Source organism: Pelophylax lessonae (genome assembly GCF_965119305.1).
Source record: "Pelophylax lessonae genome assembly, chromosome: 6".
Taxonomy (NCBI): domain Eukaryota; kingdom Metazoa; phylum Chordata; class Amphibia; order Anura; family Ranidae; genus Pelophylax; species Pelophylax lessonae.
Genome location: NC_138773.1, coordinates 106,026,184 through 106,039,617, shown reverse-complemented (window position 1 = coordinate 106,039,617; position 13,434 = coordinate 106,026,184). Strand labels below are relative to the sequence as shown.

The following is a 13,434-nucleotide window of genomic DNA, read 5'->3' as shown; positions in this document are numbered from 1 at the left end:
TGCTGGAAACTTTAAACATGGTGGATGCAGAGGCTGCTGCATCAGAGGCGCAAGTCCCCTTGGTGCCCGCAGATCCTTTAAAGTCTAAAGTTGCAACGATTTTCCTGCCTACTGTGACAAAATAATCGCGAGTCAGTGGAGTTGTTCTAAACGCTATAGGGTTGTTCCTAAGCGTTTCGATATAGGGTTGTTCCTAAGCGTTTCGATAGACTGTATCCCTTAAGGAGTCTCTGTTGAATAATTGGGCAGTTCCACCTGTGGCAGACTCTCAGGTCTCCGGGCTGAATAAATCCACCTATTTCTGGTGGAGGAGTCTCCGGTTTTTAAAAGATCCTTATGACAGGAGAGCCGAGACTTTGTTCCGCCACATGTTTACTGTGGTTGGATCGGTCCTTAGGTCGGTGTTCACTATAACATTGGTGTCCCAGACTTTAACATGGTGGCCAAAGTTTTTGCGCCAGGATCTGGGGGGGGGGGGGGGGACAGCTTCTCCTTGCCTTTTGATCCAGGGGTTACAGTTCGTCTGTGATGTCTCTCTGGATGCGGCTCCCTTAGTCTCTAGGCTGTCCGTGACAGCAGTGGTCCTTTGGCGCAGGATATGGCTGAAATGCTGGTCTGCGCTCTTTCAAGAAGGCCTTATCTGATCTTCCCTTTGTAGGCGATCCAACTGGTCAGATCCTCCCTGGATATTAAGCAGGATTTCAAGACACGGGATCAAAGTCTGTAAGGACCTCCTCCGGAGGTTCCAATAGGACCTGGTCTGGTAAGGTGAGAGGGGGTCCTTCCGGACCTGTGGACCTCCTTGATTCAAGACAAGTGGGGCCACCAGCTGCTTCGGTCCCCGCTAGAAGATCGAATTTCGGTCCTATCCTGCAGAGAGGTTCTTTCCTTCCTACCTGCGTTCATCCCCAGACCGCCAGCAAGGTCTCTTCGGGGTGATGCAAGACTTGCTACTATAAGGGGTGATTGTTTTCCGGTCTCAGAATCGGAGCGCTGTTTTCATGGGTTTTATTCAAACGTGTTTACAGGTCCCAGGGTGGAAAGCAAGGTGCGTCCAATATTGGACCTCAGAGCTCTGAACCGCAGGTACAGATGTTCCGAATAAAGTCCATTCGTACGCTAATGGCAACCCTACATCAGGGGGATCTTCTGGTCTCTACTGATATCAAGGACGCTTACCTTCATATTCCGATATGTCAGTCATCTGCACCTCGTCTGCTTGCCGTGGGCGAGGAGCATTATCAATATGTCTTGCCTCGGCTCCTTGGGTCTTCACAAAGCATTGGCCCCCGGTGTTGGCATTGTTGAGCCAGCAGGGGATTGTGGTAATGTGAGTACCTGGATGATCATCTTCTGCGAGCAGAGCCTCCGACTGCTCTAAAGGACAATCGGGAGATTACTGCGTGGACTCTGCAGGGGTTCAGTTGGAAATTAAATTTCCAGGTATTGGCTCTGGTTCACTTCCGTAGTTGGACTATCCTGGGACTGCTCTGGACTCAGCCAGGGTTTTCCTCCCATGGGAGAAGTTCCAGAATCTGCAGGATGAATTTGGCTCCTGTTGTGCAGCAGTCAGTCGTCTTTCAGGACTTGCATTTGGTTGCTGGGTCTGATGGTGTCTTACCTTTTTGAGGTGGTTCAATTTGCACAGTTCCTCGCTAGACCTCTGCAAATAGATTCTTGCCATATGGGGCAAGAATCCAGTCTCTAGACAATCTGATCCTGTTGAGCCGGGGTACGAGAGGGTCTCTGATTCGGTGATTTCGCTCTCCGGTGCTTTGACAGGGAAAATATTCTTTCCCCTGTACTGGACAGTGGTCACTACGGATGCCAGCCTGTCTGAGGTGGGGTGGCGGTTTTGGCACTGATTGTGCTCAGAGGATCTGTACTCTGGAAGAATCCAGACTACTGATCGATATACTGGACAGTGTTTCATCAGTTGTCTCCGGTGCAGAACTCCCGAGGTGGTCCTGTTGGTCTCTCATCTCAGCAGGAAGGTGCTAGGCTTGTGGCACAGTCTCGGGATCCTCTGGCCGACGTTACAGATGCACTGGTGGCTCCTTTGGGGACAGTATCTTATGCTATACGCTTTTCTCTTCTAGAACTTCTGCCAAGATTCCTGCGTAGGTTCAAGGCCGAAGGGATTATGGCTTCCAACTGGCCTTGCCGGTCTTGGTAAGCAGATCTGATATGGTTGGTCCCCGATGCTCCTTGGAGAATTCCTCTTGCAGGAGATCTGTTGGCCCTTGGGCCATTCTAGGGCTGGGCGATAAAGCTAAACCGATATGTATCGCGATAGTCAGGGGATCGATAGCAATACAAGACTGTGAACGATAAAACGTAAAGTCCGCTCCGACGGGTTTAAGCTTTAAAAATGGCGCCGCCCGTCGCATACACGTCACTGCGCACGCGCCGCCGCCGCTCGGGAGAGGCCGGGAATAGCCGAAGTTACACCGGCGGCGGCGCGTGCGCAATGACGTGGCGGCGCCATTTTTAAAATGAAGGCGCCTCTGGAACAGGTAAGTGAAACAGCTTCACTACCTGCCATTATGCAGGGCTGCGGGCACACTACAAGGGATGCAGTGCTGCGGCATGGTCTAGCTGTACCATGCCCACAGCACTGCATCTCCTGTAGTATGCCCACAACCCCGGATCCTCCTGCACCATGCCAGTGCCCTGCATTCTCCTGCACCATGCCAGTGCCCTGCATTCTCCTGCACCATGCCAGTGCCCTGCATTCTCCTGCACCATGCCAGTGCCCTGCATTCTCCTGCACCATGCCAGTGCCCTGCATTCTCCTGCACCATGCCAGTCACCCTGCATTCTCACCCTAGGGTCCTTATTTTAAATGGGTAATAAAAAATATCAATAATTATCGATATCGACCGATATGAAACACTGATATCGTGATACAGTTTTCAGCCATATCGCCCAGCCCTAGGCCATTCCTCCATCTTGGAAAAAACAAGACAGGTACATATACACAACGTTCGACCTGCGCCAGTGAAAGAGTCAAGTACATTCGATCTTATGAAAAAAGTTTCAACTGTGGCTGTAGTTAGTCTTTTTAGGAAGCCTGCTGATCAACGATTTCCTCTGTGTGAGTTACTACGCTGTTTTTATGTAATAAATAACCTTTTAATCTACACTGAGGTGGCGCTGCTTTTCTTCTCCTACCCCTTTTCATTCCTCCATCTTGCCTTAGTCGCTGGCTTGATTTACTGTTATTCCAGAGGCTCTGGGCTTCAGCAAAATCTATGTTTCTAAAGAACATTTATTTTTTATCAAGTTGTTATGGGTAAAGTCCTGCTTTAAATTCAGAGCCTTTTGACAACAAAACTTAGACCATATAGCCAAATTTAATGTAGAACTAGCAGCAAAACTTTTTTTTTTTTTTTTTTACTCTTTTTGGACCGAGTAATGGATGGTTATAACCTCAGTCTCTTTTTATTGCGATCTGTGTCCCCATTGGGTAGATTTGGCTAGAAGACAAAGTCAAGTAAAAACAGAAAAATCCAAACACAGGGAATCCCTGGTTGTAAAAAAAAAAAAAAAAAAACAGGTGTTCTAATCCATCTTGACTCTACCCAAAACTGAAAAAAAAAAAAAAGGTTTTGCCTGTAGCTATACTTCAAGGGCATTTGGGATTCATGGACAATTTACTTTTTATTAGGTAATTTTATCTGTCGTTTGCTAAAGTGAAGATCTCTGGCCTACTGCACAATACCTCTGGTGGCTTCAGGGTGCTCAACCATCCCACCACTCCTTTTTTTTTTTTTTTCGTTCCACTCTTGCTCTTTTGTTACTCAACCTCTGGAATGTGATATGCCCAATAAAATGTGTCATCACAATCCACTGTGATATGTAGTAATATAACATGATTTTTTTTTTTTGCACTAGGACAACTGTAAAGCATCCAGATACATATGTTGCATCCTGTAAACCCTAAGGCCCCTTTTACACGATTGGACCTGCCTGTCTGTCTGGTTTTCAGGTGGACCTGATGGGGCCACTTATTGTCCTCTATAGGAAGGAGGATGTCAGCAGACATGTGTCTGACATCTGATAAAATCCACTGAAAACATTCGCCAATCCGTCTAGTGGGTCGGATCAGATGAAAACGGACAGGCTGTCCGTTTTCATCTGATCTCTCCGTAGAGTAGAGCGGGACTCTGACAGGTCTGTCACTGCCTAGTGAGGCTGCACGATATTGGAAAAAAGTACATTGCGATATTTTTTTTTTTCCAACGATATTGAGAGACCAGTCAATCCAGTGGATTCAGTGCAGCCTTGCACCATATACATTACAGGGTTAATGTTACTGTAGGGAAGTAGTGCAGCCTTCTGATTGTACAAGGGACACCTGGGACAGCCAGGGTTAATGTTACTGTAGGGATGGGATGAGTTTTGCAGCAGCCTTCTTCTGATTGTATATATACTGCACTGGGAGTCTGGGACAGCCAGGGTTAATGTTACTGTAGGGAAGGATGCTGGGAATGGATGGGAATCATGAAGTATGGCAGCAGGGCATGCAGGCAGCAGCACAGCCTTCTGATTGTAATTGCAGATACAGGGCAGGCCAGGGTTAATAATGGTATTGTACTCTCAGTGACAGTCAGTGTGGAATTGTGGATTATTCAGTCTCACTCTGGGGACTCAGTGGTGGTAGGAGCCGGTAGAAGAACACAGCCTGACAGTGACTCACTCGACATCCGTGCAGCCCACACGTTCAGTCTGCCGCCCTGCAGCTAGTTTTCTTCACCGGCACAGCGAACCAATCACGCCGTGAGTAGCGGCACAGCCAACCAATCAGGTGTGCAGGCACGCGTGATTGGTTAGCTGTGCAGCTGCTCCCGGCGCGCTGCTTAACCGCTGAACGTGTGGGACAGATGTGTCGGCTGCAATCACTGTGAGTCCTCCTCCTCCCCCCGAGTCCCGACTTCTCCTATTGCCTAAACATGGGATCAGTGGAGCGATCCCCACTGAGCAAGCGGAGTCCGTCAAAATGGATCCTCCCTCTGTGAAAGGGGCCTAAAATGTATTTGTCAATAAACCTTTAACCATAAAAATAACCACACACATGCGCCCCCTCCACGCGCACGCACACGCACACGCACACACACACAGACACGCACGCACACGCCTCCCCCCCGCCGCACACGCGATTTCCTCCCCCCGCGCCCCCCCCCCCCCCCGACCACACAGTGTGTCAATCAGCTGGGGCTCCCACCCCTGTCAGCATTTTTCTCTTGGTGTTAGGAAAACTTGTCAGAAGAGCTACATGCTGGTGGCAGAATGTAACAAAGCAGCAGACAAGGGCCACATGGTTCTCCTATTCGAGATGAGCACACACTATTATACACACCTGTGGTTTATAATCACTTTAACCGCTTCCATACCAGGCCAATTCTTGCATTCCTCTCCTACATGTAAAAATCATAATTTTTTATTTTTTGCTAGAAAATTACTCTGAACCCCTCAAACATATATATATAAATTTTTTTATCGGACGGGGGAAAAAAGGTGGTTGTTGCAATTTATTACGTCACACTGTATTTGCGCAGCAATTTTTAAACGCAATTCTTTCATAAACGCTTTTGTTTTTTTTTTGTTTTTTTTAATTAATGAAATGCTAAAGTTAGCCCTATTTATAGTCCTATAACGTCCTTTGCTATGGAAGTGCTTAACATTGCTTGTCTGTGTGGTGTGGCAGGTGGACAGTAAGAAAAGTTGGGACACAAGGATTCCAGCATGCAGGATAGCTTGGAGAATCTCAGAAGTGTGTGGGAATCACTGGAAACCCTTTGAGTGCAATGACCAGACTATATTTGCAAGATTGGTATTTGCCTGGGTGTGTCTAGCCAGCAAGATTTTTGTAGCATTCCTGTAGTGGTAATATTTCAGGATGTGAGAAGTGTCACCTTCTCTGTATTCCTCCTTCACTAAACAAGGCTCTCACTCCAGTTAGCAAGTTGCTGTAGACATGATCCTTGACAATTGAGCTCAACAATATCTGCTTTCTAAAAAAAATTTTGGTTTAGTTGCTGGAAGTGAATACCTGTTGTTGTTTCTGGGAATTAGGGAGCATATGACGTGCTTGGGTATAGGCCCATCTCAGTCATTTGGGAGCAAGAAGATTCTTTAACCATTTTTATACCAATGTACTTTTTTCCATGATAGATCATTGGCCTTTTATTTACCCAGTGCCCTTTATGAAAAGCACTGGATGAATGGTGTCAGGCAGCCGATCCACCTGGTGATCATTGTGTACCAGGCTGTCTTTAGACAGACACAATACCCAGCTGATCCAAGGGACTGGGTACCATGTGATTGCTGTAATTGGTCATCAATCTATTGACTGTGCTGATCCCTCCCCTTCCCTTTGCAGGGGAAGGAGAGCGATCAGTACTTATGAATAGGCACAGAATGAATGGTACGGCAGCTGCTGATCCATGCATTCTGTTGCAGGGACACAGCCCCCCACCTCTTCTGCACATACTGCCCCTAGTGACAGAAAATTAACCCCTCCGCTCCCTTATCCAGCCCAACTGAACATTAACACCTTCATCTCCATGATGCCGCTGTATGTGACCTTTAATTACATTCATACAGAGTAAAGCGTATCTGTAGCGCCATGTTTCATTCCCTTCGGTACCTGCATCTTTCTTTCTTTCCAAAATTTTGTAGCAAGAAATGAGATTATATTGGGGGTCTGCTTGCCGAAAAAGGTCATTTTGGATGTTTTTGTACTATTCTGGCATTTTTATGTTAAAGTATGGAAAACTCGGTTTTTACAAAATAGTTTGGTCTTTTATCCATTTTGAAGTGTAAAAACAACTATTTGTTTTTTAAATACCTCCAAAGGAAAGCTCCACATGTCTGAAAAAATGATATAAAACTCAATTGGGTACAGTGTTGCATGACGGAGTAATTTTCATTCAAACTCTCACCTGCCAAAAACTGGAAAATGGCCTAGTCGTTAATGGGCATTACAGGCCGGTAGTCAAGTGGTTAAACTGCCCAGACATGAGTAGAATTTTGTTGTTTTAAGAACATTCGATTTTCTAATTCTTAGGCCGGGTTCACTGTGGTGTGGCTTGCTGTAGTTGTCGCAGCAGAACGGTTGTATGCTCATTTTCTCTGCGGTTTAGCTCTAGTCCTATTAACTCCTATTTGATTTTTCTTGAAAGCGCTACAAATATGCAGCATGCAGGGTTTTTGGTGCTCTTTCAGAAAATGCAAAAAACATGCAGCCTAATAGAGGGTATTGGGACCGTGGATAGAAAGGCGGGTAAAACGCATGGAAATCACACATACACCTGCACTTTGATGTGAACATAACTTTATTCGGGTCAGATTGAGGGTCTTTTTTTATAGAGGAAATTCGAAGAAGTAGGATGGAATTTAATACATTTCCCCCCCCAAATGAATGCATTTCTGTGTACAGTATGTACTTTTCCGTTTGGTAAGCCCATCCATTCCAAAACCAAATGTTAAAAGCAAATGAAATTTTGAAGATCTTAAACAACATTTGTCCAATTTTAACAACCATTTCTACCAATTTTCTACTAATTTTCATTGAACGTTTATTTGGAAATTTTACTAGTGTATGGCCAGCCTAACCCCGTGTAAGTTGTAAATTGACTTGGTGTTTCGTGAAGAAATAGAGTCCTAGCTAATGAACATGGTCATCTGAAAATGAGTGCGGTCTCATAAAATGTTCTCTCTTCTCCGAGCAACTTTACAGATCTCACCTCTGCCATTTCTTTCCCTGTGCTGTGAGATCTCTCATCTTAGGTTAGGCCATTGTTTGTTTTTCTTTTGCATTCAGCATGTCTGCACTGTTCTGTAGTTCACTGATCAGTTGCTGCAGTCGGCTGATTTAAAAAATTTCCAACAAGCCCATTCGACAGACGTGCATCTACTGATTGACTTTTGTTGAATAATTACAGCCACACATGGATCCAAATGTTCCCAGTCCCTGTTGAACTGGCCAAATTGTGATCCATCTAGGCCAGCTTAAAGCGGAGTTCCGCCTTCCCCCTCCACCCCCTCCAAAAATTAAGTCAGCAGCTACACTTACCTGTCCTGGAGTCCAGCGATGTCGGCACTGCGGCCGATGATTCCATCGGCTGTCGGGTGCTGCCGCAGCCATTGCCGGTAAGGGAGCCCGGCAGTGAAGCATTGCGGCTTCACGGGCGGGTCCCTACTGCGCATGCGCAAAGCGCTTTCGTATTGGCTCGGCTGCGGGGGAAGGTGGAGGGGGCTAAACTTCTGAGGGACGGCGCCGTATCCCGGAAGTGGGGAAGGGTACCTGTCAAAAACAGGTACCCGTTCCCACTTGAAAGGTGCCAATTGTGGCATCGGATGTAGATTGGAGGGGGGGGGGGAGCAAAAGAGCAGAAGTTCCACTTTTTTGGTGGAACTCAAAGTTAAAGTGGTTCATAAGCCTTGGGGTCCATTCACACTAGCGCGACTTTGGCAGGCGAATTGGTCAAGTCGTGGTGGGTCGCTTGCCATTGAATAGTACAGGACCCGTTCTAATGGGAGCGACACAAGTCGCCCCGACTTAGAAAAAGTGGCCTGTACTACTTTGGGGCAACCTGGAGGCGACTTGCATTGACTTCAATTATATGAAGTCTGTGCAAGTCGCGCCGACTTCACAGGTCGCCCCACAAAGTCGTGTCGCGCCAGTCTGAATGGGCGCTTAAAGTGATTGTAAAGTCGTGTTTTTTTTTTTTTTTTTAAGTAACATGTTATACTTACCTCCTCTGTGCCGTTGGTTTTGCACAGAGTGGCCCTGATCCTCCTCCTCAAGTGCCTCTTCTGTGCTCCTCCCTCCTGTTGAGTGCCCCCATGGCAAGCAGCTTGCTGTGGGGGCACCCGAGCCGAGTCACAGCTCCCTGTGTCCATTAACACAGAGCCACGACCCGGCTCTCCCACTCTCTCACTCCTGATTGACTGACAGACTTTGACTGAAGCAGGAGCCAATCGTGCCACGCTGCTGCCTCAGCCAACCAATTTGGGGGGGGGGGGGGATAGTCCTCGGCAGCTAAGAAACTCCTGCAACATCGCTGGATAAAGATGGGCTCTGGTAAGTATGAGGGGGGCTTAATTAGTTCTGGACCGGAAGGATTTGTCCCCTTAATGACCAGGCCATTTTTTTGCGATTCGTTACTTTAACGGAAAATTAGACGGTTGTGCAACGCTGTACCAAAATAAAATCCAATGTCCTTTTTTCCCCACAAATAGAGCTTTTATTTGGTGGTATTTTATCACTTGTGTGGTTTGTTTATAGCGCAAAAAAAAAAAAAAGAGCGACATTTCTGGGGAAAAAAAAAAAGATTTTCACGTTCTACTATATAACATTCCCCAAAAAAATTTAAAAATCAAAATTTTTCATCCTTCGGCCAATTTGTATTCTGCTACATATTTTCGGTAGAGAAAATAAAATTCCAATAAGCATATTTTGATTGGTTTGCGCAAATGTAATCGCGTCTACAAACTAGGGAAAGGATTTCTTCTTTTTTTTTTTTTTTTTTTTTTTTTTTACATTTTTTTTTTTTTTTTTTTTTTTTGGGACTGCGACAATAGCAGCAGAGACAGATCAGACCCCTAACTGCCATTTTTGACACTTTTGGGGGGACCAGTGGCATTACTACAGTAATCAGTGGTAAAAACATGCACAGTTAGTGTAATAATGACACTGGCAGGGAAGGGGTTAACCTAGGGGTGATCAAAGGGTTAAGTGTGAGCCTAGGGGAGTGTTTTCTAACTGTGGGGGGATGGACTTGTAAAATGACCAGAGACCTGTGATCCTATATAGAAGGATCACAGGCGCTCTGTGTTCATTTCAGAGAGAACGGTCAGCTGTGTGAAATGTTTTTTTCCAAAAAAAAAATGCGTTTGAAAGACTGATGCGCAAATACCGCGTCTCAACAAATATTCAAACGACTGCCATTTTATTCTCCAGAGTCTTTACTAAAAAATATATATAATGTTTGGGGGTTCTAAGTAATTTTCTAGCAAAAAATACTGATTTTAAAGCGGAGTTCCACCCTGGATTTGTTTTTTGTTTTTTTAATACCCCCGGGACAGTCAGGGCTAGTGCATTCCACAATGGCTAGCCTCTGATCTGTCCTGGGTTGCACTTACCTGCAAGACGAAATACTTACCTTGCAAACGTCTTGTCCAGCGCTGCCATCTCAGATGTGGGCAGCTTGAAGCCAGCGCGTCCTCTTCGGCGTCTTCTTCCGCCTTCTGTGGTCCCACGATGCTCTGCGCCGGCCCCGACGTCACTTCCGGGTCGCGCGCGTCACCCCTCCACAGCTTCTGGGCATGCCCAGAAGCTGTTTAGAAGGGGATGACGCGCGACCCGGAACTGACGTCGGGGCCGGTGCAGGCGCAATGATTCCTGGGAGCTATGACGTCCAGCTCCCAGGAATCATTGCAGAGCCAGGAAGTGACGACGGGCCGCGGCCGAGGAAGGAGGAAGAAGGAAGTAAGGTAAGTATATTTTCTTCGCTACGAGGTAAGTAAAAAAAAAAAAAAAAAAAAATATGCGATTATCCATTTCTTTTTCAGGTGACCCGGAGCGAGAAGATGGAGGTAAGTATAAAAATAGGGTGGAACTCCACTTTAACTTGTAAACAAGCGTCAGAAATAGGCCTGGTCCTTAAGTGGTTAGGGAATTTCTTGGTATTACTGGATTATAAAAATGTGTGTTAAAAGCACAGTTATCCTTGTGCTGCAGTTATGTATTTCTGCCAGCTGCATTAGCAAAGCAAGGCTATGTATAGTTTTTATTGCTACAATTAGTTCACTGCATCTTTAGTGATCCTTTTTCTGAGTGGTGTCATTTTACATGATGTTTTGCTGTACATCCACAGTGATTATTATAGTATGGTTTCATTCACAAAGTTCTTCCCCACCTGTAGTGTCTTATAAACATGACAAGCTTTGTTTTTGACTAATTTTTAGTTTGCTATATTTGCTGTTCATGAACATGCCGTTAGTGAATTACTAGACTATAAACTGCTGTCACAATAGCTAAAATGCACTTTATTTTTTCTTCACTTTCAGAAGTTGCAAGCAGTCAAGTTCCTTTGTTCCCGGTGTTGCTTTCTGTCTGCAGTTTCATCGCTTTGGTTGTGCTGCTAGTAAGCTGTATTTCCTGCTGCAAAGAGAATGAAATAGATTTCAAGGTAAGCACGTAACTGTTCTGGAACTTTTTATCAAGGGCACTTTGAACTCTAGGAAAGGAACTAAAAAATGTTCCAAGTGTTTATGGTAAGCAAACATTGCAAAATTGTGGAGGTTGGCACCACTGACCTTGCTATAATATCTGTTCAGTTTATGACAAAATGGGAGGGAGGCTTTGCTCATAACAGCAGGCAGGGTGATCAAAATCTAAGCATGAATATCTGGTTTAGCAAGGTATTCCAACATTGCTTCCTGTGTTTAATTGTAAGAATCTTCTGTAGACCTTGGTAAGCAACCGGTATGATTTAAGAATGCTTCTCAATACTGAAATTATAAACTAAATGATAGATTACATAGTTGCATAGTTAGTGAGGTTGAAAAAGACATAAGTCCATCCAGTTCAACCTATGATGTGTGTGTGTGTTTGCTTTTAACCGTACATTGTATACCCCTGTATGTTGTGGTCTTTAAGGTGTCCATCCAATAGTTTTTTGAAACTATCAATGCTCCCCGCTGATACGACTGCTTGTGGAAGAGAATTCCACATCCTTACCGCTCTTACAGTGAAGAACCCCTTACGCACTTTAAGGTTAAACCGCCTTTCCTCAAGTTTTAGTGAGTGGCCACGTGTCTTATTGTATCTCCTTTCTCTGAATAGTTTGTTCCTTATGCTAGGGTCGCCAGTACAGTATTTGTACATTGATATCATATCCCCCCTCAATCGTCTCTTCTCCAGAGAGAATAGGTTCAGTGCTTGTAGTCTTTCCTCATAGCTGATGTCCTCCATTCCCCTAATTATTTTTGTTGCCCTTCTCTGGACTTTCTCCAGTTCCAGCACATCCTTCCTGAGGACCGGTGCCCAGAACTGGACAGCATACTCCAGATGTGGCCAGACCAGAGTCTTGTAGAGTGGAAGAATAATCTCTTTATTTCTGGAGTGAATCCCCTTTTTTATACAACCCAGTATTCTGTTGGCTTTACTTGCGGCGGCTTGGCATTGCATGCCACTGCCAAGCCTGTTGTCTACCAGTACCCCCAGGTCCCTTTCCATCCTAGACTCACCCAGAGGTTTCCCCCCCTAGTGAGTAGCTTGCTTTCTGGTTTCTGGCCCCCAAGTGCATTACTTTACATTTTTCTACATTAAATCTCATCTGCCATGTAGTTGCCCACCCCGTTATTTTGTTCAGGTCTGCTTGCAAGATTTCCACGTCCTGCATAGAAGATATTGGCATGCCTAATTTAGTATCATCTGCAAATACTGAGATTGTACTAGATATCCCCTCCTCTAGATCATTTATGAATAAATTAAACAGGATTGGTCCCAGGACAGAAGCCTGGGGGACCCCACTTTCCACACCCACCCAATCCGAGTACTCCCCATTAATCACCACCCTCTGTACTCTCCCCTGGAGACAGTTCTCTATCCAGGTACTCACCTTATGGTCCATACCTACCTTCCTTAGTTTGTACATTAAGCGTTTGTGGGGAACGGTGTCAAAGGCCTTTGCAAAGTCCAGATACACCACATCCACAAGCTTACCTTTTATCTAAGTGGCAGCTCACTTCATCGTAGAAGGTTAATAGATTGGTTTGGCACGAACGATTTTTCATGAATCCATGCTGATTACTACTTATAATACCGTTTTCATTACTAAAGTCTTGTATGTGGTCCCTTATCATCCCCTCCAAAATTTTGCAGACTACTGATGTTAGGCTGACCGGCCTATAGTTACCCGGGATATATCTCGGCCCCTTTTTAAATATTGGTACCACGTTGGCTTTTTTCCAATCAGCTGGCACCATACCCGTCTGTAAACTATCCTTAAAGATCAAGAATAATGGTCTGGCAATCACATGGCTGAGCTCATTAAGAACCCTTGGGTGCAAGCCATCCGGTCCCGGGGATTTATTTATGTTAAGTTTCTCTAGTTTAGCTCTAAGTCTATCCTCTGTTAGCCATGGCGGCACTTCCTGAGGTGTATTATTTAGTTCGGCCTTACAAGCGGGGTTCGTGTAGCCCCCCGATTCCTTTGTGAAGACTGAAGAAAAGAAATTATTTAACACTTCCGCCTTTTCTCTGTCCTCTGTGGCCATTTTTCCTTTATCGTCTTTTATGGGGCCAATGTGCTCTGGCCTCGCTTTCCTACTGTTTATATACTTAAAGAACTTCTTGGGGTTTTTTTCTCTCCTCCGCTATATGTCTCTCGTGTTCTATTTTAGCCGCCCTGATTTCGT

The 13,434-nt window shown here is 45.4% G+C and overlaps 1 protein-coding gene across 1 annotated transcript in view; it reads left to right on the top strand.

Moving 5' to 3' along the window:
* LMTK2 (lemur tyrosine kinase 2) overlaps nucleotides 1–13,434 on the top strand; it is a gene marked incomplete at its 3' end in the record, with an annotated part of 181,745 nt that overhangs the window by 50,640 nt on the left and 117,671 nt on the right. Inside the window, exon 2 of the mRNA XM_082261707.1 lies at nucleotides 11,080–11,201. Within this exon, the coding sequence (XP_082117833.1) occupies nucleotides 11,080–11,201 (122 nt within the window). The remainder of the gene's footprint in view (nucleotides 1–11,079; nucleotides 11,202–13,434) is intronic.